The 27882-nt window shown below is 37.0% G+C and overlaps 2 protein-coding genes across 5 annotated transcripts; both read left to right on the top strand.

Moving 5' to 3' along the window:
• Nucleotides 1-137: 137 nt before the first annotated feature.
• dennd2c (DENN/MADD domain containing 2C) lies at nucleotides 138-23402 on the top strand. Of its 4 annotated transcripts, none has more exons than XM_079896645.1 (20): nucleotides 142-512; nucleotides 2544-3593; nucleotides 6186-6310; nucleotides 7398-7510; nucleotides 7943-8110; nucleotides 12540-12612; nucleotides 12696-12740; nucleotides 12858-13045; nucleotides 13388-13497; nucleotides 13581-13650; nucleotides 14659-14736; nucleotides 14840-14980; nucleotides 15628-15776; nucleotides 15870-16047; nucleotides 17376-17417; nucleotides 18790-18898; nucleotides 20722-20964; nucleotides 21058-21144; nucleotides 21241-21292; nucleotides 21359-23402. In XM_079896645.1, exons 2-19 carry the CDS (start codon nucleotides 2719-2721, stop codon nucleotides 21270-21272), a joined length of 2826 nt encoding a protein of 941 aa, XP_079752771.1. In that variant the 5' UTR covers nucleotides 142-512; nucleotides 2544-2718; the 3' UTR covers nucleotides 21273-21292; nucleotides 21359-23402. The 4 variants fall into 4 exon arrangements, with proteins under 4 accessions (XP_079752769.1, XP_079752771.1, XP_079752772.1 ...); XM_079896646.1 differs by having other exon boundaries at nucleotides 142-516; nucleotides 21373-23402; XM_079896643.1 differs by having other exon boundaries at nucleotides 138-512; nucleotides 21241-23402.
• Nucleotides 23403-23517: 115 nt separating this feature from the next.
• On the top strand, nucleotides 23518-27734 carry bcas2 (BCAS2 pre-mRNA processing factor). The gene is made up of 7 exons (XM_079896642.1): nucleotides 23518-23689; nucleotides 23926-24018; nucleotides 24105-24175; nucleotides 24893-25054; nucleotides 25528-25578; nucleotides 26370-26450; nucleotides 26552-27734. Exons 1-7 carry the CDS (start codon nucleotides 23597-23599, stop codon nucleotides 26676-26678), a joined length of 678 nt encoding a protein of 225 aa, XP_079752768.1. The 5' UTR covers nucleotides 23518-23596; the 3' UTR covers nucleotides 26679-27734.
• Nucleotides 27735-27882: the final 148 nt, after the last annotated feature.

The raw sequence follows: 27882 nt of genomic DNA, 5'->3' as shown, positions 1-27882 counted from the left end.
GTTAAAACAATAGAATCAAAGTAGCATTTCCGTTTCAAGTAAGTCTTGCCTGAACGAGTCGCTTGTAATAACCAGGAAGACACATTGGTCATTTTATGAAGACACTTTTATTGCAGCACCAGTTCGTGAGCTGATTCATCCACTCAGAGGAACCGAAGCTCAGAGGGGGAACTGACAGCACAGGAGGAGCAGGATTACACGAACATATCCATACACTCTTTAAGGAACACCGTTAACAGTTTCTTTCGGGAATATAAACAACACCAGGCATTACATTTTTGCCAGGAATTATCTATTACTTTGTGACCCGTTGTTTACTCGCTGTGAAAGTGAATGGATACAAAGTTTCTCTCGAGGAAGTTTTTAGCCGACTGGCTAACCAGCCGTGAAATATGAAGACTTATGCTCCACAACAGAGTTACAGACTCAGTATTTACTCGAAATGATCTCTCATGAGAACATTTATTTCGGTTTATTTCAGTCGAACATATGTGTTGTGCGGACAAGTTTGCGTAAGTAAGTTAATGTTTCTTCATAACAAAAGATCTGAACTGGCTGACAAGAGCGAGCTCTGGGTCGCTGCTTTTATTTAGGCTATTTGTTTTATTAAATTAAATTTAATACAATTTTAAAAAGTATTTATTGTTTTTATTTTAATTTATTTAATTTGAAACTTTATTTTCATTAATATATTTAATTTTACTTTTATTATTTTCGTGAATTTTATATTTTATTTTTCGTACCTGATTTTAGAGCCTTTAATTATAAATTCTGTTTTTTTCTTCCTTTATTTAATTGATTATTTAAATGTCCTTATAGAAACCTTTTATTTACATTTATGCCGAAGTCTACCTTTCACGTAAATATGCTAATCAAAAATGTATTTATTCATGTTGGAGAAAGGCGAAATCTTCTGCTTTTCTCTTTTCGATGGGTGAAAATATCTATAGTATTGACACCATAGTTGAGTTATTTATTAACTTCTATAACTCAATGAGTTGGGCAGTATTTGACATAATGTTTTGTCTTATAGACATGATTATGTTTAGTTTTGACAGTGAACTTGCTCACTTTCTCACCCTCTTAATCAACCCCACCCAGAAGCATGTCCCCTCATGCACAAGCACCTGGGGTGGTTGGATCACCTGTCAAAAGTAATATTATAGTTTATATATGTCTTGATTGCCTACCATTTGAGGGTTGGGGTAATACTAGTGTCTGGTTGATGTTGGCATTGTAGGGGTGTTTTGTGTATGTCTGCGGTTGTTGATGACTCTTTTGATCACCAAACCCCAAATGCGGAGCTTCGTTGGCGTGCGGTGGCATATATGGAAGCAGGTGGCTTGGAAAAAAAGAGACTTTGTTGTTGTGGGTTTGGTGCTGGGAATGTCATGAGAAGATCCTCCTAACATGCAGTCGGGAAGTTTTAAGTCAGGATGATTGGAGTTAGACGGCTTTCCACAGACTCCGCAAGTTGTAATTAACCATTAATGTAGCCCATCCAAACCTACACAGACCATCTGCGCCATTTCAGACTATGCGTCTGTGAACTTTGCCAGGTTATGTTTCATACCAGACCTCTTGAGTCACAAAAAAACTAGCATGGAAATACTACACCAGATTAAATTAGTAAAATCATCGTTATGGACATTCTGCTGATCCGATCTTCCTGTGAATCAGGAAACACGGGCCTTCCTGCACACGCTTGCAGACACAAGTGGGTCAGTAGATGTGATGATCCTGTAAGGGGGATGGGATCTGGCTCGAATCATGGAGAGATTCCAGTTCGTACGTTAGATGTAGGTCATCCAGAACAAAGGCATAATTTTTGGGCCCGGCTGATCAAATGTGGTCAATATACCAAATTATTATGTCGTTCAATCCCAGTGCCAAGGAATTTCAGCATGTCCTCACTCTCAGCGCAATGTGCAACGTGTCCAAAACACTTTGGCCGCAGATGAGGGCTTGTGTTAAAGCTGCCAGATCCATCCCGGCTACAGTAGACGCAGGAAAGAGGAATTTCAAGTGGCCTCTTTTTATTGTCAACTTGGTGCATAGACACCAGCGTTTATTAACGTGCATGAAATTGTGCATATTTTCCTCATTGATGTGTTGACCACTTGTTCTTGTACCACAAAGAAGGCCCTTCTATTATGTGCACATGGATGTGGAAATACTTGGAATGCCTGTCCTTTTCGTGCCGTGGCTGAAAGAAGCTTTTGGAGAGGAGTGAAATTGAATTGCATTATGCTCAAGTGTGTTAATGCATGGCAGTGCTTTGGACGGGCCCAGCTGGAGAGGGTGGGAGTGGGGGTGGTGGGTGTTCCTGGGGATAGAGGCCTCTACAATGCTTTGTCTTCTCCCATGTTCCTGTCGTTGTCAGTCTCCTCTTTGTTAGGGTTTGTATTTTTGGTTTCAGTGCTGACCTTGACAGTGACTATCTTTGGTTTCCTGCATTTATGCAGCATACAGAGACCATCACCTTTTGTGTTTGCAAAATGTGCTTGTCAGTTGAACCCACTTGTGTTTTTCCCCCTTTGCAGTCTCTTAAATGAAGGAAGAATGGCAGAGGAACTGAAGACATAGCTGTGCTACAGGAAAGAGGTTCTTCTGTGAACTTTATTAACTTATTTGCACCGCAAAGGAAGGGGTTCTTCCTTGATAGGCTTGCTGTTGCAATGTCAGACAGCCCTGCATTGTGACGGCATCCTCGTCGTCATGCTGGCTCCTAGAGTGGACCTTAGAAAAAGAGGGGGGAATGTCACCACAGAAGGACCAGGAGGGAAGACGGCGACAACAGCAGCATGGCCACTCTCGCGAGAGCCTGGCGTCAACATCAAGCAGAAAATCTCCCAATGGGAGGGACTCAGCCAGCAGGAGGACGTCCGGAGTGGAAAAGTTCAGATCCAGCGGACTCTTGCTTCTCGTAGGCTTTCAGGCGACCTTCTTGGAAATGGACTTGACTGCAATGAAGGAGGTCGTAACAAAGTGACTGTATCAAAAAGCCTGGGTTTGGATTTCAGAGAAAACCATATGACTTTAAGACCGGTTACAGGTGAAATCCAGTCAGATTTCCCAAGAAATCACACGCATTCGGATACATTTGTAACATCAACTCCTGCAACTAAGTCTTTAAGCACTGTAACCCAAGTTCAAGTGACTAAACTGAATGTTAAAAGCAATAATCTTAAGTCAAACCATTTCCCAGATGTCGAAATTTCATCTCTACCTCAGTGTGCAGATGATCCAGAGGCGTTGCTGCCTCCAGGGAACTTTTACACCTCCAGGGGTTTCTGGAAACGACTGGAGGCAGATGAATCTTTCTGGGAGAGAGAGAAAGATTCCTCAATGGTGACTAAGTGTCTTGGTGAAATTGGACCTTCTTCCCCTCCACCTAAACCACAGCGTACATTCCAATACAAGGGTGCGAGCAGTCCGCCCGGCCAATGGATTCATTTGGAGAACCAGACTCCAACAGTCGGCAAATCGGATCAAGTCCGGAAACATGACATCATATTAAAGCCACCCAGCTGTCCACCACCTCCTTGTCCAGTCAACACTTTCAACGGGTTTTCCAGAAACAGAAAGAACAGGTGAATATTTTTCCCGCAGTGCGGATCACATTACACAGTTAATCCCAAACATAAAAAAGGAAATGGAGTTTTTTTATGTGCAGCACCCAACAATTTAAATTAAAGTACTTTAAACTCAATTTCTTATTCATGAATATATCTTGTCAGATGTTGCATTTAATATATTTAGGTAATCACTTAGAAAAACATTACAATATTTAGAATATGTTCTAACTTCTAACAGTTCTTTTCATTGATGCTTTTATTGGTGTTTTTTTGGAAGGTTACTTGCAGGCATGTATACAACAAAGTAATCATAGAGGTTACAAGTTCCTAGTCACAGTTCCTTGCATATTACGTAAAGTATAAAGAAGAGGGAGGGAGGGTGACAAAAATGAAATACAAAAAAAATGTAAGATCAAAATCATTGTTATGTGCATCCAGAACTCATCCCAAAGTCTATAACACCATTTATTCTAACTGAGCATAGATTCATATGATGCAGTTTACACTATTGCAGTGGCCCACTCTTTCAATTCTAATTCCAAACAAAGTCTAACTGAATAATCATTTTTGAGTTTTGGTTTTGGTTTTGGTTTAGAATTTTCAGTTTTGGACAAGTATTTTAATTTTTGCTGTCATACCATCCAATGATTCGTTAAATAATTGGGTTAATAAAAAGTCAAATGCCAGAAACTAGATGATTGAACAACCCCCTTATGTAATTGTATTGTACAAAACAGGTCGATAACCCTTTATAAATAGCGTTTGGCTGGTTATCAAAACCTGTTAAACCTGGTCGCAAATGATATATCCTAACGAACAATAGGTGTTGGCCCAAACGTTCTCATACTGACATGCCTCAGTTTGATTGATAGCTCAAATCATGTGGAATGTTGAGAGAGGTGTGCTGTTTCTTTTCCATGTAATCAGATGAAAAAAATCCCATAGATTTATATTGAAGGTCCCAAGCCAAAACGAAGCAACCACATAGCAACATGCTAAAAACCACCAAAGTCCCTTTCAAGAAAATATTTGCAATGCTTCTAAGCAGCTATTTCGGTCATCTATTTGAATGGGCAAATCCTAAAATCTCAAAAACCGCTTGCAATAGTCACATTTAAATAACTGACTTTAATAATCTGACATGAACTGTCACATAAATGTTGTTTCTTACGCTCAAATAGCATTAAACAATCTATTTCTGGCTGGACCAGCCAATGCGCATGTGCAGTCCTAAGTGTGAGTCTCAGAACACTGGCTGTTTCTATTGCAACTGGAGCGTCTGAAGGCAGCTGCAGTGAATTTACCGATTGGCTCTTTTATTAAGATGGTGGACTTACTCTACCTTATTGCCCATTGCGCTTTCTCCCATTCATAGTAATATGAGTGCACCATCTTGGTATATATAAAGTCTTTTGCTGCATCCCAATTCGCCTACTTATACTATGCCTTAAAAATATGTACTGTTTTTGTGAAGAAAAAGTTCATACTTTTAAGTCTAGGCAAGCTTTGGGACAAACTACTGCGTCATCATGGCGTCTTTAATGGACAGCACTGTTGCTTAGTTACATCCATCCTGTCACCATTTAAACTGTCCTGTCAATCATCTCGTCACAGTTAAAATCCTCAACATTCAATTTAATTTAATTTCCTACCTTTGCGAAGTGAAATATAGTAGCACGTTGATCTGCCAGTCGTGGGTCTTTCATGCAGAGACTCTACCTCGTGTTTACAATTTGCATAAGGATGCATTTAAAAGTTAATGATGAAATGTATCATTACAAAAGTTCACAATGCTGTTGCAGATTAAATATAATGTGGATAATATTGAATAAATATATTTTCGTCCAATTAGATACTGATTATTAATCACTCAATCACCTTTATCTAATCCTCTTTACATAACTGTCTGACTCGCACATCCACCATGTTTGTAGTTAAAAAAAGTAGTTCTAATCGAATCTAACCGGAAAAAGTAGACCACTGGGTATATTTGGAATACTCATTTCAACATATTATGATTTGGAACACACTTATTTTAATTTTGAATACTATTTAGAACAGATAGAATGCGACTTGGGATACAGCATTTGAAACCATTTAGAACACATTAGCAATTGCATAGCAATGACATGGTAACCACTTACAACACTCTAGAATTATTCATGTGTAATCACTGCACAATTTCTAAAGAAAATGTAAAATTCTACTTCTTGTAATTGTTTATTTCATACTTTGAGTTGGACAGCTTTGTGTCAGAGGACAGTGAGGAGAGTTTAACTGTGAGTGGGTGATAGTTTAGCTGTCTGGCCTCGTCCCCAGCTGTGATGTCAGCTGTACTTTGGCAGAATCGCAGCCCATTGTCCACATTTGGCCTACTTCTGTTTCTACAAAGATTGCAGTGGTCACGCAAGGGCTTTCTGAACACTCCTATAGTCACACTGTTGAGTTGACTCCTTCCTCTAATTATTTTTTTCTAATTATTTTAACTGTGATGTGCATTCTAGTGCATTCCTCTTTTGATTAATGGTTACCCTTTATGAAAGACCCAAAACCTGTTGTTAGATTACAGTACAGGGACTGTTCCTATCTTGATCCTCTTCTCCACAGGAAGTCGTTTGAGTTTGAGGATGTGGTACGGCTGTCAGCCCAACAGGCCTCTAGAGTGAAGGAGGGCCGCCGTTCGGGTCTCTTCCACGCCCTGTCTGAAGACAGCATCTATGAGGACATCATCTGTGAGTGATTCTGAGAATCCCAAGACACATGTCATTGATCAGATAGTACTGTGAAGTACGATTGAAAAATATGTCTGCATGAAATGAAAATCTCTAATTTTGCGCCTAATTTTTTTCTCATACACTATTATTGGAAAGTTTGGGGTCTTTGGGGATTTTTTCTTTTGAAAGAAATTACCTTGTATTAAGCTTTGTATCACAGGAAAAAAATTAAATTTGAAAAGGTATAGAAAACAATTATATTCAATTGTAATAATTTTTCAATATATTACTGTTGTTACTGTATTTTTGATCAAATAAATGCAGGATTGTTGAGCATAAAAGACTTCTTTCAGTTTAAAAAAAAAATCTTACTGACCCCAAACTATAAAATGGTAGTGATATTGGTATTGTTGTATTTTTAGTGGTGAAACCCCTCTCAAAACTGTTGCAGCTTAAATGAATTTCCTTGAAAGCATTGCCACTACAGCCATACACAGTCAGTGGTCTTTTGCATCCCAGACAGCTGCATTCGATCATTCAGTTGTCTTTGAAAGCAAGAAGGCATCTTATGTATTGTAAACACCCCCTAAGAAACAAGTCTAATTATAGAGGGCTTCCTTAAGACAGACAACCCACAACTAGTTGATTTTAAAAACATGTTTAGCACATTCCTAATTGCATTGGAGCCAGCGTAGAGAACACAAAATGTTATTTGCGTTTTTTAAAATTATAATAGTAGTGTCTTTGGTTACACTTTATTTTGATGGTCCTCTTTAGACACTGTCCTAACTATACTTTGCAACTACATGTCAACTAACTCTCATTAGTGTATTAGTAGACTGTAGTAGCCTGTTAGTAGACTGTTAGGTTAGGGTTCGGGTTACTAGAGTAAGTTGACGTTGTTGTAAAGTTACTTAAAGTCAGTAGAATGTCTGTTGGGGGAGCATCAACATAAAGTGTTAGCAGATATTAAGCAGACAGTCTACTAATACTCTAATGACTGCTAGTTGACATGTAGTTACAAAGTTACTTATAGTTAGTAGAATGTCTAAAGTAGACCATTGAAATAAAGTGTTACTGTGCTGTTTCAACCAATCTTTTACAGCGGATATGCCGAAAGAGAACCCATATGAAGACATCAAACTTTCTCCCATGTGTTTACCTATAAGACGGCCACGAAACTACACAATTGGACAAAGAGAGAGCCCACACCTCAAGGTGACTGTCATTTTAAATGCAGAAATTGTTTTATCAGTTTCCACAAAAAATTTTTTAGCTGCAAATCCGCTTATTAGAATGATTTCTGAAGGATCATGTGACACTGAAGACTGGAGTAGTGATGCTGAAAATTCAGCTTTGCATCACAGTAATAAATTCATTTTAAAACATATTCAAATAGACAAACAATATTTCACTATATTCCTTTTTAAATGTATTTTTCATCAAATAAATACAGCCTTGGTGGGCATAAAATACTTCTTTCTCTAAGCTAATAGACATAGACTGGAAGCTGGCTATACATTTAAATAGAAAATTCCCTATTTTCAACCTTGCTGCCATTTATTCCCACTATTTATTTCAATAAGAATATTGAAAATTGTGTAACTAAACTGTCTGTTTTCTAATCCACTGTCTGTTACCTTTATGCAGCTCTCACCGAAGCCCTTCACACTATTACCTAATGGCGACATGCTGCATAAAATGGGACGGGAACGCAAAGAATCTGTAACATCACCTACACGTACCTCCACTACGAACACTCCTAAATCATCAGCAGCCAAACCTGCTACTGCATACAAGACAAACCAACAACCCCCGGTAAACCCACACGCACAAACACGTGCCTCAGACGTCCTTAAACATTGCGCAACATGTGCCTGCCGTCACCTGTTTCTCTGATTGTATGCATGTGAACTTTAACCACACTTTTACATGACATAATCAATTCTTTAGTGTTTATAAACAGAAGAAGCAGGAGCTGCACCCAAACGCTGATAATTATTTGATAGATAAACCACATTTCTCGTCCCAAATCTCAAAATAAAAAATAGCTGTGAATATAAGAAGAAAGAACCAGACATGAAACATGTATGAAAAACAGTCTAGATAGAAATGTCAGCTTTGGTGCTTGAAGAAAGAAGAGGGAAAGAGAGGGAGGAAGTGGTAAGGAGATGGATGTACGGTGGCAGGAAATGCTTCCTTTTGGAGCACGAGAGGTTGAAGATTATCATGAAGTGCCTGTGCATCATACTGGACGCTGCTGAGTAATCAGCTATATTCAGCTTTGTGCTAGTATGATCCATATTGTTATTTTGGAAAGGCCAAGGCAGCGTAGATGATGCTGTTTTTTTTTGTTTTTTTTTCTCCATTTCTTTTTATTTGGGATCATAGAGCATATTACATTCAAGTAGAATACGTTTTAACCCCCTTTTTTTTTACATTAACAAAGAACAAATAAAATAAAATGATACAAGTAATCAACAGCAATGCAAAAAAATAAAAAAATAAATAAAAAAAAAAGTAAAAATAAATAAATAAGTAAATAATAATAATAAATAAATAAATCATGTCTCACATACAAATGTCATCACCACTAGATCCATTGAAGTGTTGAAGTTCCATTTTCAGAACGATCCACACAATCACAGGTACATTGTTAGCAATTATGTGGTCATGCAAGGTTAGTTATATGAAGAACCGGTCGCCAGATGTCCAGAAATCCGTCATTGTTATCATAGGAATGCTGTTTTAATAATGAGAGCGAGCAGAATGAGGAGTTCTTCATTAAAATGCACTCATTTTAATATCAAACAGCATGTGAGAAATGTCAGTTGTCCAGTTCTTCTGTAGGTTGTGTTGAGTGGTTTACACAGATGTTATCTCACATCTAAAGATACTACCAAAAGTTTTTAATATTATTTATATACTATTAAAGTATTTATTAATATTTTGAATAAGCTTGATTTTATATTTAAATTTTTCACTTATTTTATTTTAACTTTTAGTAATTTTGTTGTCTTTTTTTTTAATCATTTTTAATAATTCTATTTAACTTTTAATTTTATTTTTTAGTAATTTCAGTGCTTCAACTCAAGTCAGTTAGTTGTCAAGGCAACATTTCTGTTAGTGCGCGTGCACATGAAGGGGGGTGTGGGGAGTGGAGGAGAGAGAAGCATGAAGAGGGAAGTTAGCTAGAGGAGAGATGTCCTAGACAAGGACTAACGTTAGAATTATATTCCCTTGAATTTTGAAATGGCCGACACACGACCGAAAAGACGACGTTCCGATGAACAAATAGCAAAGAATAGGGAAAAGGAGAAGGAACGCACGAAGTCCCGAATTTACATCGGAAAAGCCTTCGACTCGTTCATGACTGTTTCAGGAAGCACGGAAGGGAGGGGGAGGGATGAGCCAGCCTCTGTTTTGTTTGACAATACTTTGAAAGTTAACAAGAAGTGACGTCACCCAACATCGCTTAGAGCACCTTTAACATGCTATATAAAAATATCTGTGGGGTATTTTGAGCTAAAACTTCATATACACACTCTGGGGACATCAGAGACTTATTTTACATCTTGTGAAAAAGGCATTATACCACCCCTTTAAAGGAGCTGTATGTAAGAAATGTATTTCAATTAATCATAAAATGGCCCTGATATGTCACTAGACATTAAGAAATCATGTTCATTTCAAATACTTATATCACTGACAACAGTAGTACGGCCAGGATATTGTCATTTAAAAAGTGAAGTTGCAGCCCTCAACTGATGTTGATGTTGTCATCTTGTGTTTTGGCCTGAAGTCCCACCCTCCACCTATCTACCAATCACGAAGTCAGTAGTGTTTCAGCATCCGGGTTGCCAGCTCTGCTCTAGTTACCACAGCTGCAGCTCCTTGTAGCAGCCTACGTTCCTGCTGGATCCTGCAGCATATCTGGCAACCTCGAGTCAGGGGGAGGGGGAGGGGATACACCGCTCTACAAGTAATTTGAAAGTGATTGCAGTACCAGTTTTGGCCACAATCTTACATACAGCTCCTTTAATTTCAGCTGTATTTAAATTATTTTTAATAGTTTTTATTAACAATATTAACACTGGTTTGGACAAATCAATAACAGCTGCAACCCTCTTTACTTGTCTCTTTCACACACTTTCAAAGCTTTTTCCATCCCATTAAAATGTCTATTTAATATAAAATAACAGATTCTGTATTTCTTAAACTGCTTGATTCTAAAGTTACTTCCTGACTGAATCTGTTTTTTTTACCCACAGTGTTAATTGTATTTAGTTTAAAATTTTAAATTTGTATTGATAATTATATACAATACTATATTTTTTTTATATTTTTGCTGAGGAGCTGTGAGGTCAATGTTTTTAAATGGTCTTTTTGTTTTACAAAGAGATGTTAATTGAGGCATATTTTTCATTCATTTAAAAATTCTTTACTGATTTATTTATTTTTAATACTTTCTCACCCTTTGTCGACATTTGATGTTTGTTTGGTATACTTTTCTTCTAACTTATAATTGTCCACATTTGTATGTCATATGCGTATCTCACTAAAAAAAGAAAAAAGAAAAGAAAAAAGCCCTCGAATAAATAAAAAAAGCCCTACTTTGCCTGGTTGTTGTTAACAACCTTGAAATTAGACTGTATCCTGTGATCATGGTGATTCATGTCTTTGAACTGAAACAGTAAACCCTCATGGACCCTCTCTTTTTTTTCTTTCTGTGATGAATCAAAGTCATAACTTTTTCAGTTCTGTGCTCAAATACATGATCATATTGTTCACTGTTTTATCTTGCATTCTGCTACCTAGCAACCTAAAATCATCCTTCCGTGACTCAAATGAAACTCACATGGACGTCAAAGCAGCACATGACGCTTGCTTTGAGTGGTGCTTAAAGAGATAGCTCACCCAAAAATGAAAACTGTCATTTATTACTCTCCCTCGTGTCATTCCAAACCTGTACGACTTTCTTTCATCTTCGGATCACAAATGAATATTTTTTTTGATGAAATATAAAGATTTATATCCCTCCATTGACAGCTACGCAACTTTTGACGCTTCAAAAAGTTCATAAAGAGATAAAACTAATCCATATGAATTGAGTGGTTTAGTCCAAATTTTCTGAAGAGACTCGATCACTTTATATGATGAACAGATTGAATTTAGACTTTATTCACATTTAAACATTGATCAGCGAACACATCAGTTGTGGTAAACGGAAGCTCAAGCATGTTCGCTTGACGTGCGAGAACCAATGAGGTTCATTCTCGTGTTACGCAGCACGTTTGAGCTTCAGCAAAGAGGTTTCGTTAAACTTCTGTTTATAATCAATGTTTATATGTGAATAAAAGCCTAAATCAAATCTGGTCATCATATAAAGCTATCGAGTCTTTTCAGAAAATTTGGACTAAACTGCTCAATGTGGATGAGTTTTACGATCTCTTTATGAACTTTTTGAAGGTAGTTGCGTTGGCTGTCTATGGAGGGACAGAAAGTCCTTACGGGTTTGGAACGACATGAGGGTGAGTAATTAATGACAGAATTTTCTATTCTATCTAATTTTCTAGAACTATCCCTCTAAAAAGGCCTTTACCATCTCCACACATGGAGAGCATTATGTTTTTATCTGGGGGGAAGCACCACCACACTGTTTCCGCTCATCATGGGCAAATGCCACCACCATGTGCTGTCTCACTGTGTGATGTGGGCAGACCGCTGTGGTCTCCATGACTATGAATCATAATTAGCATGTCATGTTCTGCTGACCAAAAGAGAATTACAGGTCTGACATACACATGTAGACGCAGGTCATTGTGACACATCAAGACACATGATAATGTTTAAGCATCTTAGTTATACTTTTGTATATTGTTTGCATGCGTTTCGTATTTTAAACATTCATTTGCAGGGATTCCATTGTAATATGTAAATGTTTTTTATGCACACTACTGTTCAAAAGTTTTGGAATTTTATTTATAATTTTGGGATATTATAATGTTGCAAAAGATTTCAATTCAATTCAAACAGTTATTTTAAATTGTAACTATTTCACAATATTTCTGTTTTACTGTATTTTTGATCAAATAAATGCAGTCTTGGTGTGCATAAGAGACTTTCCTTCAAAATTTGACCCCAAACCTTTGAACTGTAGTGTACAAACTATTAATTAAGTTGTATTTAACCTGCAATCGTGTGAAGAAAATCCTGAGGGATTATTATTTGTGTGTTTCTCATGTAGCTCGTAAACAGGATCCAGGAGATATTTGAAGCCAAAAGAGGAAGGAAACGAGTATGGGTGACGGCAACCAGAGGTGAGAAAGGATGCATATTTCATATTTACCTGGTCTACCAAGAGAGAAGTGTAATCAACCTGTAAATGTATGTTTTATGGCAGATGAATTGAGTGGAACAGAGAGTGATCCTGAGGAGAGCTCTAAAGGTCAGTGTCTCCCTCAGGCCTCGGCACAGGGAACTCTTGTTTGTTCAACTTTAACTTGTATATCAAACCAGTTTTTATAAACCCATCAATGCTGTTTACATTTTTTTTTTTTTGTAGATCGCTCCCAGCGCACAGTTTATGTTCAATCAACCTTAAAACGGCGTCCGGGTTACCGCACTTTAGAGAGGGACTTGATCCAGCTTCAACAGCAGCAACTTTTTCAGCAATTTGTTGTGGTGTCGCTTAGAAAAGGTTCCCCTGGAAACACATATATCCCTGAGATTACACAACAGTTCCCTACGAAGGTAAAGAGACCTAATGACAAAATGACGTAACATTTCACTTTTACAATAGGATGCTTTTTGTGGAATGTGTGTTTCACCATTTTCTTTTTAAATAATTGATTTTTTAAGTATTATACATGCCTTTTTATATCTATATATAACAAATAAATGTTCATTATAATATATAATTATATATATTTATATATTATAATTAAAATGTATTTATTTATTCAATTTGTAAAAAAAAAATTGAATAATTTTTTTAAAATAAATATCAATTGTAATTATAAAACAAATTGAATGTATAAAAATGCAATTATTAAATATTTGAACATAATTTTTCTGTCTTTATTTTGCATTTAGTTTGAGAAGTCTTCTCGTCTGTCTCGTGAGGCCGAAGATAGATTAAGGGCGATTCCCAAGTTTTGTTTTCCTGACTGTCATGACTGGTGTCCCTCTTCGGACCACACCAGGTAACATGCTGATATTAAACAGTTTTATGTTAGTTGGCTAACTAATTCACTCTTCTAAGATGATCTTTGATTATCACCCACAGTGAAACATTTTCTTTTGTCCTGACGGGGGAGGACGGGAGTCGTTTATTCGGATACTGCCGCAAAATCCTGGTAAGTTTGTAAATGTGGTCATGTTAATTCAACAGAAAAACATAATCTCACCTGGTCACCTTAATTATTTTTCCAAACATGCGCATTCATAATGTCATTCCAAACCTCACATAAGTTCTTTTGAAAATCCAGCATTTAATCCTGATAAGCATTCATTGTCACAGTTGTAAACACAATGGCATTGTTCTTCCATGAAGGGGTTTGGCGTCATGGCATCTTTGTTTCCAGGCAGACCGTTAAAGTATGCAACACACACGTCTACTGGAAATCCTGTAGAATTCAACCAATCAGATGACGACTTCAAAACTCCTGAAGTGTTTTGTGTGCCATATGCATCAGACGTTCAGCCAACGGTCCGTGGGTGTGACGTCTGAGGCTGAGAGTAGTCTCAGCACAATAAGTGTACGTTGATTGGTCGAACACATGCCATACGAAACACCATTTTTAAAAAGCTGTGCATACGCACACAGTTTATTCCACGATGGACATAAACAAGACATAAACATACAGAAAGCTTATGTTGACAGCATTTACCTGTTGCCTTTGTCTGTAGCGTTGTTCTTTTTTCAGCCTGGATGAGATGTAGCACCGCAAGTTGTTGTAGGAGTCTCTTAGCCCTCCTTTTTTGCTTTTTCCTTATAAGTCGACATTCAGTCTCCGTTATCACGAATCCCATGACACACAACAAAAACACAGCTCTGAACACGGCGTCCTTTATTCTCCAGTTGTTGGCGTTGGCCAGCTCACGTCACTTCAGAGTTCCTACTGGTGTTGCGAATGCAACTGGGAAAATGGCCTTAGGGGAACATTTAGTTCCCGGGGAACCACCCTAGTGGCTAGAGCCTATAACTAAGTTCCTATAACTACCCGGTGCGAAAGCCCCTATAAATCATCATGGAGGTTTGGAACAACATGAAGGTGAATAAATAATATTTAGTGAGAGTGTATTGTGTATTCTCAGTGGTAAATATGCTCTAACCTTGACAATGTGTCCTGTGTGTTCTGCAGCCCGGTGGGAAGGGGAAGAGACTGCCTGAAGTTCACTGCATCATCAGCAGACTGGGCTGCTTCAATCTGTTCTCAAAGGTCAGGGGCATTTCTGAGACCAGATATGAATTTCCTGTTTGATCAGCACTAAATCCTTTTAGATTGATGCTGAAATGTAACTGCCTGATATGTTTGGGAGTAGATCTTGGAGGAGGTGGAGAGGAGGAGAGAGATTTCTCCTGCTTTGGTTCATCCTTTCATGCACAGTGTCATGGAAGCTCCCTTCCCCGCTCCTGGACGCACCATCACTGTCAAGAGCTTCCTGCCAGGCTCTGGCAATGAGGTAAGGTATTGTTTAACTCTGCAAAGAATTTTATATCTCATAGAATTTTATACGTTTAGTTTGATTTTTCTCTGAAACATTTTTAGAAAATCTAGATTTTTAAAAAGATGCAAAATGTTGAACTTATTTTTATTCCATAAAAGATGATTGTGATGTTCTTGACATTAGTACTAGTTATACAGGACAACTTGACAACTTTTTGTAATTAATTTATTTTACAAATTAAGAAATTGGTGTAACACCAGTTAAGAATCATCATTAAAAAATAGTTTTTATGATGGTATCAGTAACTTTTGTACTGATGCTTAAAATATTAAATACTTATTTTAATAAAATGTAATCAATACGCATAAATAAATATATTAATATATTTATAGTTAAAAATATTACAAAAAGTATTTCTACAAATTCCAACAAGGGTTTTTAGGCACTTGACACATTCAAATGTTTTTTTTTTGCCTCATAAAAATGTTACAAAACAATATAGAGTCAAGACTAATTCATATTATTTTATAAATTGTTGTTGTTGTAGAATTTAGCCTTTTATATAGAATTTCTTGCCTATTTGAAACCTTTTTAATCACTCAAATGTCAAGGAACAGGTTACAATATTTGTAGAATCACGTGTGTGTCTGTCGTATACGTAGGTTCTGACTCTGTGCAGGCCGGTGGACTCTCGTTTGGAGCACGTGGACTTTGAGAGTTTGCTGCAGTGTCTCAGTGTGACCAGACTCCTGCAGGTCTTCGCTTCTCTGCTGCTGGAGAGGAGGGTGATTTTCATCGCAGACAAGCTCAGGTACAGACCGCTACCCATGCTGAGACCCAAATATACCATTCTGAATGCCAACTAGAATTAAATTCGATCCTAACTCTCTTTGTCTCTGGCCAGTGTCTTATCCCGATGTGCTCACTCTGCCTTGGCACTACTGTATCCCTTCACATGGCAGCACACGTTTGTACCAGTGCTCCCTGTCAGCATGCTGGACATATGCTGCTCTCCCACTCCTTTTGTAATGGGGGCGCTGTCTCCATCCCTGCCTCAGGTGCTGGATATGCCCATCGAGGAGGTCAGTTGCCATATTTAAAGGGATTGTTCACCCAAACATTAAAATTCTGTCATCATTTACTCAGCCTCAAGTCATTCCAAACCTGTATGATTTTTTTTCTTCTGCTGAACACAGAAGATATTTTGAAGAATGTCGGTAACTTGTAGTATGGAAAAAAGATACTATGGAAGTCAATGGGGCCCATCAACTGTCTGGTTACCGACATTCTACAAAATATCTTACATTTACATTTACATTTAGTCAATCGAGTCAAATTTTTATCCAAAGCGACTTACAAATTAGGACTAAATTAAGTGAGTCATTATTTATCAAGCGAGCCATCTTCTTTTGTGTTCAGCAGAAGAAAGAAATTCCTACAGGTTTGGAATGACTTGAGGGTGAGGTTGAGACTTGAGTTTTTTTGGCACCAAAAATTTAACATTTTTAGTGATAATTTCAACCCTCTTTCTGAGCTATATAGTAAGGATCTTTATTTAAATGATCAGTGAGATCATTATGAATATGTGCATATTTGGCTACACTTTTGAACACTGAATAAGTGTTGATGTGCAAATATTGTTGATCATGTGTTGAGGGTTGACATCACAACCATTGATTTCTAGCCATTTTCTCATATTAGTTTCAGTAATTTGACTGGGTTATGAACTTTAGAGTGTTTTACTTCAGAAGAATAAAAACATTCACGTCTTACATGAACTTTCTTACTTGGACTCATCTGGCTTTTGGTACACAGACTGCCAGAAGGGGATTTTTTTAGGACGCTGTCATGGATCCCATATACGATGCTTCTAAACATCAGTGGAGAGCTCTGAGATTTGATTATGACCACGGCCGGAGTTTAATTTAATAACTGTCATGCCTTGAATTGTTTCCATTGTTTAACAGCTTGAAATTCCCCATGCTGGCAATAAAGTACTATTTGGCAGAGGTATAAATTATTAAATCATATCTATAAGATGCTCCAAGTTTAGTATACTCTTCGACTTGGTGACAAAGTAGTACTTGTTTAGCATTTAAGGTGCTAAAATATGTGTTCTAAATAAAAATCTTCAGAACTTCAAACCTTTTTAGTGAACACAAGATTGCATTTGTCTTGGTTTAAGAACCTGATGAACTTTAGAAAATTATACAAGCTTGCTATCTGAGGTTCCTGTCTGGTCCATATAGTGACTTTTATGTGATTGAATGCATATGAGTTTTTTTTAATGCTTTCTGTTTTGAAAGAGCATGAAAGACACATACGTTTAACTTTGTATTAATGGGTTCTTGCATTCTGTTATCATTATGACCTTCCATCCTTCTTTTTTCATTTTGTCTCATTCTTTCAGGTGCTTATTGTGGATTTGGGTGCTGACAAGTTTGTCGTTCAGGTGTGTATGCAGGTTTTAGTTTTCTAAAACTACAAGGGTGTGTCCTTTTGAAAGTGTGTTTGTGAGGGTTTGGTCTGAAACTCAAGTCAGGGCCTGAGTAGCTGAACTTAATTGTCAGTCAAAGACATAAATGTGGTGGTTTTAAGTGATCTTTTTGGCCACATTTACACTTAACAAAATCCAAGTTTTTTCCCCTCATACACTACCATTCAAAAGTTTGGGGTTGAAGAAGTCTCTTTTGATCACCAAGGTTGCATTTATTTGATCAAAAATATGGTAATGCTGTAATATTGTGAAATATCATTACATTTTGTATTTCTGTTTTCTATTTCAATATATTTTAAAATAGCAAAGCTGAATTTTAAGAAGCCATTACTTAAGTCTTCAGTGAGCATGTTTACACGCACATTCTTAACCCAATTAAGCTTAATAAGCCGACAATACATGTAGTCATGTAAATGCGTTAACCTGTTTTCCTTTATCGGAAGAAGGTCATAACCGGCTTAAGCATAAACCGATCGACACAGCTAGATTTTTGCACCTTACCCCGATTTCTCCCAGAAAGTAAACACATTAACCTGCTTTATGTGGGCTTATTCACTTTTTTTTTTTTAAATTCTCAAAAAATACTAGTAAATTTCACAAATAATTACAAAGAAATGGCAAGTAACACATTGAAATTAAATAAGTAGAAAGACTACAATACTATTTTCTCGTAAAATGTACTTCAATAATCTTTTATTTAAAACGTAATGAAATGAAATATCTTTATTTTCATCCTGTGGATTTAAACTGTGGATTTAAGCCCATCCAGACAGAGCGAGCATTTCACAGCAGGGGAGAAAATATATAGCAAACTCTGACTCAAGACATTATTAAAATCTGTCTCAAGAAATTAACAAAAGATTTCTTATTATTATCAATGTTGAAAACTGTTGTGCTGCTAAATATTTTAGTGGAAACTAATGATTATTTTTCAGTACTCTTTAATGAATAGGAAGTTTAAAAGTACAGCATTTATTTGAAATAGTAATCTTTTTCAACATTATAAATGTCTTTACTGCCACTTTTAATCAATTTAATACTTCCTTGCTGAATAAATGTATTAATTTCTTTCAAAAAAATCTTACCGACCCCAAAATTTGAACGGCAGTGTAAATCAGACACAGATCATATCTTTATTACTGCATGCAGTAATACTTGAATCATTATTTTTGGCTTTTAATTTCCACTTTCAGTTTCTAATTATTGACATATTGTTTTGTGAAATGCAATCATGCACGACTCATCCATCTAGTCTCTATATCAATATTTATGTTTCTTTCCTAAATTTGCTCTTACATTCATCTTTCCCTCCCTTCTGTTGTCCTAGCTTGGAGATGAGGACTGTATCTTACCTAGAAAGCTGCAGGCAGCGCTTCAGGAGATACTGGAGAACAGGGAGGAGATACTAGAACAAAACACAAGGGACAGAAAAGGAGGTTAGACTCATCACACGTGCCGTTATTCCCTTCACAGCCAAACCCAAAGTTCAGTTTTAAACTGGTTTCACTGTGTGAATGAAGGTTTGGTCTGTTGTCTTGTTGTGTCAAATTAGTTGTTCATCTTTTGAAATCTATTGTGTGTACATTCATGATGTGATGAGTAACCACCCGTTAAACTAGGCCAGTGAGGTCAGGAACATGCCGACAAGTATCAATTCACATGTTTTGTTAAGCTGGCCCAATGGTAAACAGTCATTTGCTGGTTATACTGAATATTAAAGGACCAATGCAATGGCTTGATGAGCACAGTTTTCTTTCCTGTGTTGACATATTTCCTCTTAAAACAGGAAGGTTTAGGTCTCTTTGTTAAATAGGCAATCATTTTGACATTCTCATTCTAGAGAGCATTTGTTTGAAGAACATTTGAATATGAACCAAACACCAATATTTTATTTTGTTTTCCTAGAAGGGGCATATAAACGGCCTTAAAGTTAATAGAGATGGGCTAAATGCCTCAAAAAACAGATTTTAAGTGTCTGTTTAAATGCATTAAATTTGTAAAATTCTTTAGTGTGTAATGTTGCTGTTTTAACATGAAAATCATCTGCAAAGTTACAAAACACAAGTCAGTCCAAAGGGAGTAATTATCTGTATCGGTAAAAGGACTCTTTCTGATCTCCCTTAAACGCCTCGATTGTAGTCATGAGTTTTCTTCTGGAAACGTACATGTCACAATATTCCTCATTTAAATAATTCCCATCTAAGGCAAAAAAAGGCAGATGTCTGGTTGAGTTGCGTCAGTGGCATGTTGAAACTCAGTTATGGTAAGGGGTGTGACATTTCTGAAACACACTGGAAGAGGTTTAGCCTGGAAATCCAGACCTAAATCTGAAAGATTAATGGTCTGGCGTCGACTAATGAAAATCGGCCAGCTCGAGGGGCGGCACCAAGCATGCATTTGAAAATCTCACTGCACGCAATTGGATAACACTATGACCAATCACAACAATAAACCCCATACGCTTAGCTACCAGCGGAGCTAACTGGTAGATTAGACTCTTGCCGTATCCGGTCGGCAATACAGCAAAAACATCCTTCTTGCAAAGGAACGATTCGAGCGCCGTCTTCTGTTCCTGTTTTAGATAAAAAGCCAAGTCTAACTCGTTCATTTTAGCGGCCAAAGCCGTTTCAAACAACTGGTGTTCATCCATAGCCATCTTGGAATGTTTACTAATGACTTCGATGTCACAGCGCTGTCGTCTTCTGTTTAGCTCGCCTCTGGCCCGCCTATATCAGATAACCCGATGTGATTGGTGCAGCTCAGATCGAGGGGCATATTTAATGAGCATCATTACTCGACACCAGAGTAACTCGCTGAGCAAATTCAAGTTGTGCTCTCGCGAGAACTCTGGATTACCAGGGTAGAAGAGGTTGACCAATCACAACACACTAGTCCAGCCGACCAATCAGAGCACATTGCACTTTACGGAAAGAAGGGCTTCATAGAGTAAAACTAAACAGGGCTACGTTTCCCATTGTAGAACCATTGCTACTAATGGACTCTGATAAACTTAGCTCACAATGCTTTTTTAAAAATGCAGTTCAGAGCATTTACTGACAGACTGGGTAGAGAGGTACTGCAACATTGTAAAATATGTGAAAATGAATGTGTTGTAAATATTCAAGCATGAAAACTTATTCTAGTAGAGCCCATAAACAAAGACTTTGAAAAAGGGCATAATAGATCCCCTTTAATGTTTTTTTTTTATTTTTACGCTGTGCATTATCAGTGTCACATTGCGGTTTTCTTTTCCTAACAGAGAAGTCAGACCTGAGCACTTTGGTGTCAGAGGCGTTCGTGTGGTTCTTTGTCGAGCTGGTCGGACATTATTCTCTCTATATGAGCGACGTAGGACCCGGTGGGACCCGAGAGCTGCAGAGAGACGCTTTCAGGAAATCTCATCCTTCCCGAGGAGTGCGGCAGTTTCTTCAGCTCTTCATGGACACGCAGATGTTTGCTGGTTTCATTCATGACCGAGAGCTCAGAAAGGGAGGTGTTAAAGGTGAGAAAAGGAATATTCCTGGTTAAAGTTGTCATTTTTAGGATGAACTGTTCCTTTAAGTAATGAGAGGAAAATGTTGTTGTTGTTTAACAGGGTTGTTTGAAGTGAGAGTTGCAGATTATTTGGATTCATATCCTGAACCTGAACCCAGTGGAGTCAATAAATTTCTCAAGGGGCTTGGTAAATCTTTTTCTGCTTTTCCATTTGTCTTGAAAAAAAAGATGAAGACAGACTTATTTTTTGCTTTTTTTTACTCACAAAAATGTTTGTTTGCAGGGAATAAAATGAAATTTCTGCAGAAGAAATAGAGAACGGTGTCAGACGGCAAGTATGTGCGGCCACTTTTTTTTTTTTTTTTCTTCAAAAGCATGTGATGACTCAACCAGCATGTCAGTTCCTCTCCCGTAGTGAACACTCGAGGGTGGAGATGAGGTCAAGACTGCAATCAGCTTGTTCTGCCCTGAAAATTCTCCGGATTGGATTTGCCGCCCTGACACAAAAGAGGAAAAGACTGGAAATGAGTTTATAAGCACAACGAACAAAGACAACCGAATTAGAACAAAGAGGAAAGGGAGGAGTCTGTCATGTTATTGTCATTTTGATAGATAAGGAAAAAACTGACTATGAATGCATAATAACAAGGTTTGGGTTAATGTCCATTTCAGATGTCTTACATGATTTTGTCTTTAATGTATTTTTTACTAAGCCAGACAATAAAGTAAGCTTAAGTTTTAACCTTAAACCTTTTCCAACTGGAAACTTAGTTTAAAAGAAAATATGATGAAGGATATTCCCCTATAATTATTAATTTATGATTCTTCATATGTACAGAAATGTCAAACATCTATTTTTTTGCCACATTTGCTTTTTGCGAAACATCAATGCAGATGTTTCATTTTATCAGAGGCTTTTACATTTTGTACAGATTTTTTTATTTTCTTTTGTAGACAAACTAGACTTTTTGTAACATTTGAAAATAAAAACATCTTTTAGATGCAGAGGTGGGCAGGCAGTGTGAATCAAACAATGTGATCTTGTTGTGGAAATTAGAAATGTGAATGAATGTCCAGCGAATGAGAATATCCAGAATGCATTGGTTTAAAATATATAGTATATATAAACTTATTATTAAAAGTGCAGTGTATTATTTAAACTAGCAGTTATGTGAATTTGGGGCCTACAAACTAATAGTTTCAGCCATTTATCTTCGACATTACATGACTGCATTTGTTATTTAATAGTTTTGATTACTTTTCTATTATTTTTTTATCCCTTTCATGCATAGAGGTGACTACAGTGGACAGCTATTCAAAAAGCAATTTCTTGCTTATGCTTGGTTTTAGATTGCATAGTTGCGCATCAACCCAAGTGTCAACCAAGACAGTAAACACCAGTGCATCATCTTATACACTGCCATCAAGTGGCAAGCAGTTGTATGTGGATTTTTTTTCTCCAAACCAAGATGGTGCCAGAATATCCATCCATTCCTTCTATAGCCTACTAGGAGACTCTTGCAGGGAAAAAAAATGTTACAACAAAAAGTAACATCTCTAAAGAGTCATGTTATTGTTAAATTTTTCAAGTATTCATTTTAATATTGGATGAAATTCTGATTAATCATCTCTCCACTAAATTGGACATCATCACTAGCTATAATTCAGCTACAATTCATACGGTTGTTCTTGGAAATACTTCATCTGCAGTAACATTTTTGGTTGTAAATAAATGTATTGGTGTAATTAGAAGGTATTAAGCAGTTACATTAAAAAAAGTGATTGATTACGCAATGCATGCTACTTGTAATGCGTTACATTACTCGTTACATCAAAAAAAGTAATCTGATTACTTAATGCGGCGTTACCCTCAACACATTTCAGATGAGATTGAAAACACCTGATCGCTATTTTTTCCCAGTCTGAAAACAAATAGTTCAATGTAGATTTCAGTATGAGATTTTCTCAGAGAGGAGTGCTATGGTAGAAATGTGGGCATTTTTATCAATAAGATAGCCTAATTATCAACCAATAGAAGTGCGGTAGAGTGGAGGGAGCATTTTCTACTTTGAGACTGAGTTGGGTTTCCAGAGTTGTACCTCCATCGGATCTTTAATTGAATCACATCCTAATGTTCTGATATCAAAGACATGCAATGTTCAACTTGAATGAAGTTCTACTCCGTCCGCTGGTCGAACAGGAACATTGAAGCTGTATTATATTTTTTGTATGTATTTTATAGTTTTCACATGATTTTGTATCATTTTATACATTGGTTTGTTAAATACACACAGTATTACTGTGTTACTATCTCTTCAGTTAAAACCAGTGTTATATCTCTTCAGTTACCAAAAACGCATACTATCAAGTGGACATCTAAAAATCTCTGTAAAATATGTGTAAAAAAGTTCAGATTTTGTTTTTCATGCCGCAATAAAAAGACTTAAGAAAAAATCCTGACTAAGGTTGTCATAATTAATGCATGAATGGGTTAAACATAAAATAATAAAAACACATTGCAGTCGCGTCAAACTTCCGAAGTATATCCTCCGGTACACAACGGGGCGCTGATGTTCGTTAGTCATTCCATCCAATCATGATAGAAGCAGAGCGCGAAGCGTGTGTTTGTAAAGGAAAGGATGGCTGGACCGGCTTCAGTCGCTGGTGATGTTTTTGTTGATGCTCTGCCGTATTTCGACCAGGGTTATGATGCTCCAGGGGTCAGAGAAGCCGTAAGTATACTGAATATTTACTTTTGTTCGGTCTGTCTATTTAAAACGACGATAAATAAGTGTTTGACCTGCTGGCACAAGACAGATAGCTAACGGCTGCGTTTAACTAACGTTACATCTGGTATTTAAATGAGACAGTTTGGTTGTTTAAACTTTTATTTTTCTGGGTTACGTATGCTATAGAATTACATTTATCTTTATTATGGGGGATATTAATCGGTTTTGATCAATTTCAGGCAGCTGCTTTGGTGGAAGAAGAGACAAGACGATACAGACCAACCAAGAACTATTTGAGTTACCTGCCCACACCAGATTTCTCTGCCTTTGAGGTACAAGAAAAAGACCCTTTCTGCTTCTATTTTGCCATAATCTACATGTTAACACCATAATTTTAGTGTTGTGTTGTTCTCTTTAGACGGAGATCATAAGGAATGAGTTTGAAAGACTGGCTGCTCGTCAACCCATGGAGCTGCTCAGTATGAAGAGGTAAGTTTACTGATCAAAACTTCTGTTTCGGGTCGTGAACTCTTGTCTTTTTGTGTCCTTCTTAAAGGAAGATATACGATCGCTTTATATGATGAACAAATTGAATTTAGGCTTTTATTCACATATAAAAAATAATCAACAGACACATCAGATCTGGTAAACGGAAGCTCACGCATGTTCACTTGACGTACGAGAACCAATGAGGCTCATTCTCGTGTTACGCAGCACGTTTGAGCTTCTGCAAGAGGTTTGTTCTTGCGCATCAAGCATGTTCAGTTGAGCTCATGTTTATGTTTGCTGATCAATGTATGTGGATAAAAGGCTAAATTAAATCTGTTCATCATTTAAAGCGATCAAGTCTCTTCAGAAAATTCGGATGAAACCGCTAAATTCAGATGAATTAGTTTTATAACTTTATAACTTTTTGGGAGGAGAAACTGCAGTAATATTGAAAGATTGTTACAGATCTGGAAGTAATTATTTTTTTACCTCAACAGTTTCATTATAAAAGGCTGTTGTTGATAGTTACACTATACATTACCCTGCTATTGTGATCTATTGCAGACATGTAAATAATGGAACTAGCTTCATTGTTGACAGCATACAAGTGCAGTGAAGATAGTTTTGAGTTCCCATACAGTAAAGAGCTCATCCAAAAAAATTTTTAAAGTGTGGCGCTTGCTGTTAGATCTTACATGCTTGTGCTTGTCTTCCTAGATATGAGCTTCCTGCTCCATCGTCTGGGCAGAAGAATGACATCACAGCATGGCAGGAGAGTGTCAACAACTCCATGGCCCAGCTGGAGCACCAGGCAGTGCGCATTGAGAACCTTGAGCTCATGGCCCAGTATGGAACTAATGCATGGAAAGTGTCTAACGAGTAAGTAGAGAGTACTGAGTCAGTCTATTCAAGATGTGAGTCTTTATCAGAAATCTGTGAGGGAATATGATAAATTCTTTGTTTGACGACCTGTCAAAAAAATTCTGTAGTCTGCACAGTTTGACATGTTTCATTGAGTTATCACAAATAACACAATTGACTCCAAGTATAACTTCGCAATATGCTTACAAAATCTTTAACACATTTTTTTATAATATTTGAATAAAGGGTGAAGATGTAAATTTTCCAAGGTTGGACATCACTTTTGGCCACTACTATACATCTGTTACATTGTTTAAGGGGTTAAAGTCAGTTTTGAACACTATTTGCAGGCTCTAGACTTTAATTTAAAAAGCTATTTAATTATTTTATGGTGCGATTTATTATTAGAAACTGAAAGCAATTGTGAGGTTTATTTGTGCATTTGCTGGATTTAATGTTGATCATAATTGTTTGTTCTCTCTTTGAAACAGTAACTTGGCCTTAATGATTGAAAATGCACAAAAGGAACTGCAGAAGGTTAGGTAAGTTGTAGGTCAAGACAATTTACTTTACATATGGATGTTGTGTATTGTGGTTGTGCACAAACTATTTAATTAGCTTTTAAAATTAATCTTAGGCCCTATTTACATCTGGTATTAAGATGCATTTTGGTCAATCAGATCACAAGTAGACAACGCTAAATACAAGTGTAAACATTTTGTGCTTGTCCACTTTTGACCACTTCCAGAGGTAGTCGAAAACTCATCTGACTGGATTGCTTTCACTACGATAACGCTCATGTGGTCGAACAGCCACAAAAGGCCGCCTACTGACCAAATGCATAAACATTATTGAAAGTGCGCTAGCCAGACGGGATTTGAACTGTTTGCTGAAGGCCCAAGTTTGGTTTGAAGATGAAAAACGTTCCAAGCACAATGTTCTCTCACCATTCCTGATTTCTAACATGCTCTCGCCGGAGTCGCCGCATTCGGATTGATCTTACGGCTATCAGAGCATGTTTTTCCAGTCACTTTCATATGTAAATTGCACAAGCTTATTTTGTCAATTAGATCAGAAGATCTGGAAAAGCCAATACATTTACCTGCCCATAGACCCTCCCCTTGAAGAAATCAGGACTGAAGTGGTTGTAAGTGGACAACAGAGACGGATTAAAATACTAGGTGTAAATGGGAATGTGTGTCCATCTACTTGTGATCCGATCGACCGAAACGCATCTTAATACCAGGTGTAAACAGGGCCTTAATATGAAGCTGTTGCCCATTAACAGGTTTATAGTAATTTTCCCCCCAATGTGCTTCTGTTCTCATTCCAGAAAGCAGATACAGGATCTGAACTGGCAGCGCAAAAATGACCAGCTGGCTGGAGGAGCAAAACTGCGGGAACTTGAGTCAAAGTCAGTACTTCATTTCTGTTCTTATGTGAAAACCATTTGCAAAATATTTTATGAGCAAATCTAAATGCATTTAGTTGACGTTTCTGCCTGTATTTCTGCAGCTGGGTGTCCCTCGTTAGTAAGAACTATGAGATTGAGCGAGCCATCGTTCAGCTGGAGAATGAAGTGGCACAGATGAAACAGCAACAGGGCGATGAGAACAAAGAGAATATTCGACAGGACTTTTAAAAGATGAAAACAGTTTAACAGCATCTTGAAACTGTGCCGACTTTGCAAAAGCAAATGATCACCAAAGTGTGACATTGTTTTTTTAATGATCACTTTGTTCCGTTTTCCTGATGAACAGGGGAAATAGTCTTTATAAAACACAATTGAGCAATAGTGTTGTGGTGCAAACAGGCTCGGCTGGTGTGTAGTTCATGATTTTGCACCAAAAGTAAAAAAGAAGTCAGTTTCAACTCTGGAGATGGGTAACTCACATTTTTGTTCACTATATACATAAAAATAGTTTTGTAATGCTCATGTGGCTGTATTGTCATTTATAATCTTTTTTTTTTTTTGTAGTCTTATGTATGACTACCTGACGGACATTTAGTTCATCTTAATTGTCATGTTCTACACTATTTGTAATATCTTTTTTTAAATACTCAATAAAATGCTGAAATAAGGCCTTGGATTCTTGGGCTAAATGGCACACATTTGGTCTTGATTTTTGTCTTTTCATTCCTGTTTCATGTCATTCGAACAAACTGTAGAAGTAGTTGTAGGGACCTGTATTGGACAGAATGTAGTATAGTTCAAAAATTATTTAATTTGGTGAAGTTTGGCTTATCTTTTGCTTTACCTTGAACATTTAACTTTTGTTTTGAGTTATTTCGATTTGTTCAAAGTAACTTTGTTGTAAACTTTTTACATTTAACCGGGGTTGTTTACTTGCAATTAGTGGTCTGTTTGTGGGTCTTGAGGTATCTGTAATGTCTTGCTTAACTGGGTGTTTTTTCTTTGATCCTTTCCCAAAATACTGCACACTGCTTATTGGCTTGACATGAAAAAAGAATTTACTCTAAACTTTAGAGTCTAAAGTGATTAGAATGCAACTTGGTTGGTTACTAACTCCACCATCACGTTTGGGACAATAATATTTTAATATTCCAATGTTTCTTCAGAATCTACTAAACTTTAGATTTTGACTAGCTCATGAGCAAAGCTGGGGGCTGCTAAATAAAATTACGTCAAATTAAACTTTCAATTCTAATGTAGCCTATTAAAGTGATATTTCACCCAAAAATGAAATTCTGTCATTTACTCACCCTTGTTTTAAACCAGTATGAACTACTGCTGAACACAAAAGAAGATATTTTGAAGAATATGGGTAATCATAGAATGGGGGAAAAATACTATGGAAGTCAGTGGGGCCCATCAACTGTTTGAT

Source organism: Squalius cephalus (genome assembly GCF_949319135.1).
Source record: "Squalius cephalus genome assembly, chromosome: 16".
NCBI lineage: Eukaryota > Metazoa > Chordata > Actinopteri > Cypriniformes > Leuciscidae > Squalius > Squalius cephalus.
The sequence above is the reverse complement of the archived record's forward strand: the minus strand, read 5'-3'. Positions and strand labels throughout refer to the sequence as shown.

Excerpts from the sequence above, each read along its gene's own strand:
- dennd2c (XM_079896643.1), top strand. The coding sequence starts at position 2,719 with ATGCTGGCTCCTAGAGTGGACCTTAGAAAAAGAGGGGGGAATGTCACC. Across the intron at positions 6,311-7,397 it reads CATCTATGAGGACATCATCT|CGGATATGCCGAAAGAGAAC; the intron begins GTGAGTGATTCT and ends AATCTTTTACAG. Across the intron at positions 8,111-12,539 it reads AGACAAACCAACAACCCCCG|CTCGTAAACAGGATCCAGGA; the intron begins GTAAACCCACAC and ends TTTCTCATGTAG.
- bcas2 (XM_079896642.1), top strand. The coding sequence starts at position 23,597 with ATGGCTGGACCGGCTTCAGTCGCTGGTGATGTTTTTGTTGATGCTCTG. Across the intron at positions 23,690-23,925 it reads CTCCAGGGGTCAGAGAAGCC|GCAGCTGCTTTGGTGGAAGA; the intron begins GTAAGTATACTG and ends GATCAATTTCAG. Across the intron at positions 26,451-26,551 it reads CTGCGGGAACTTGAGTCAAA|CTGGGTGTCCCTCGTTAGTA; the intron begins GTCAGTACTTCA and ends GTATTTCTGCAG.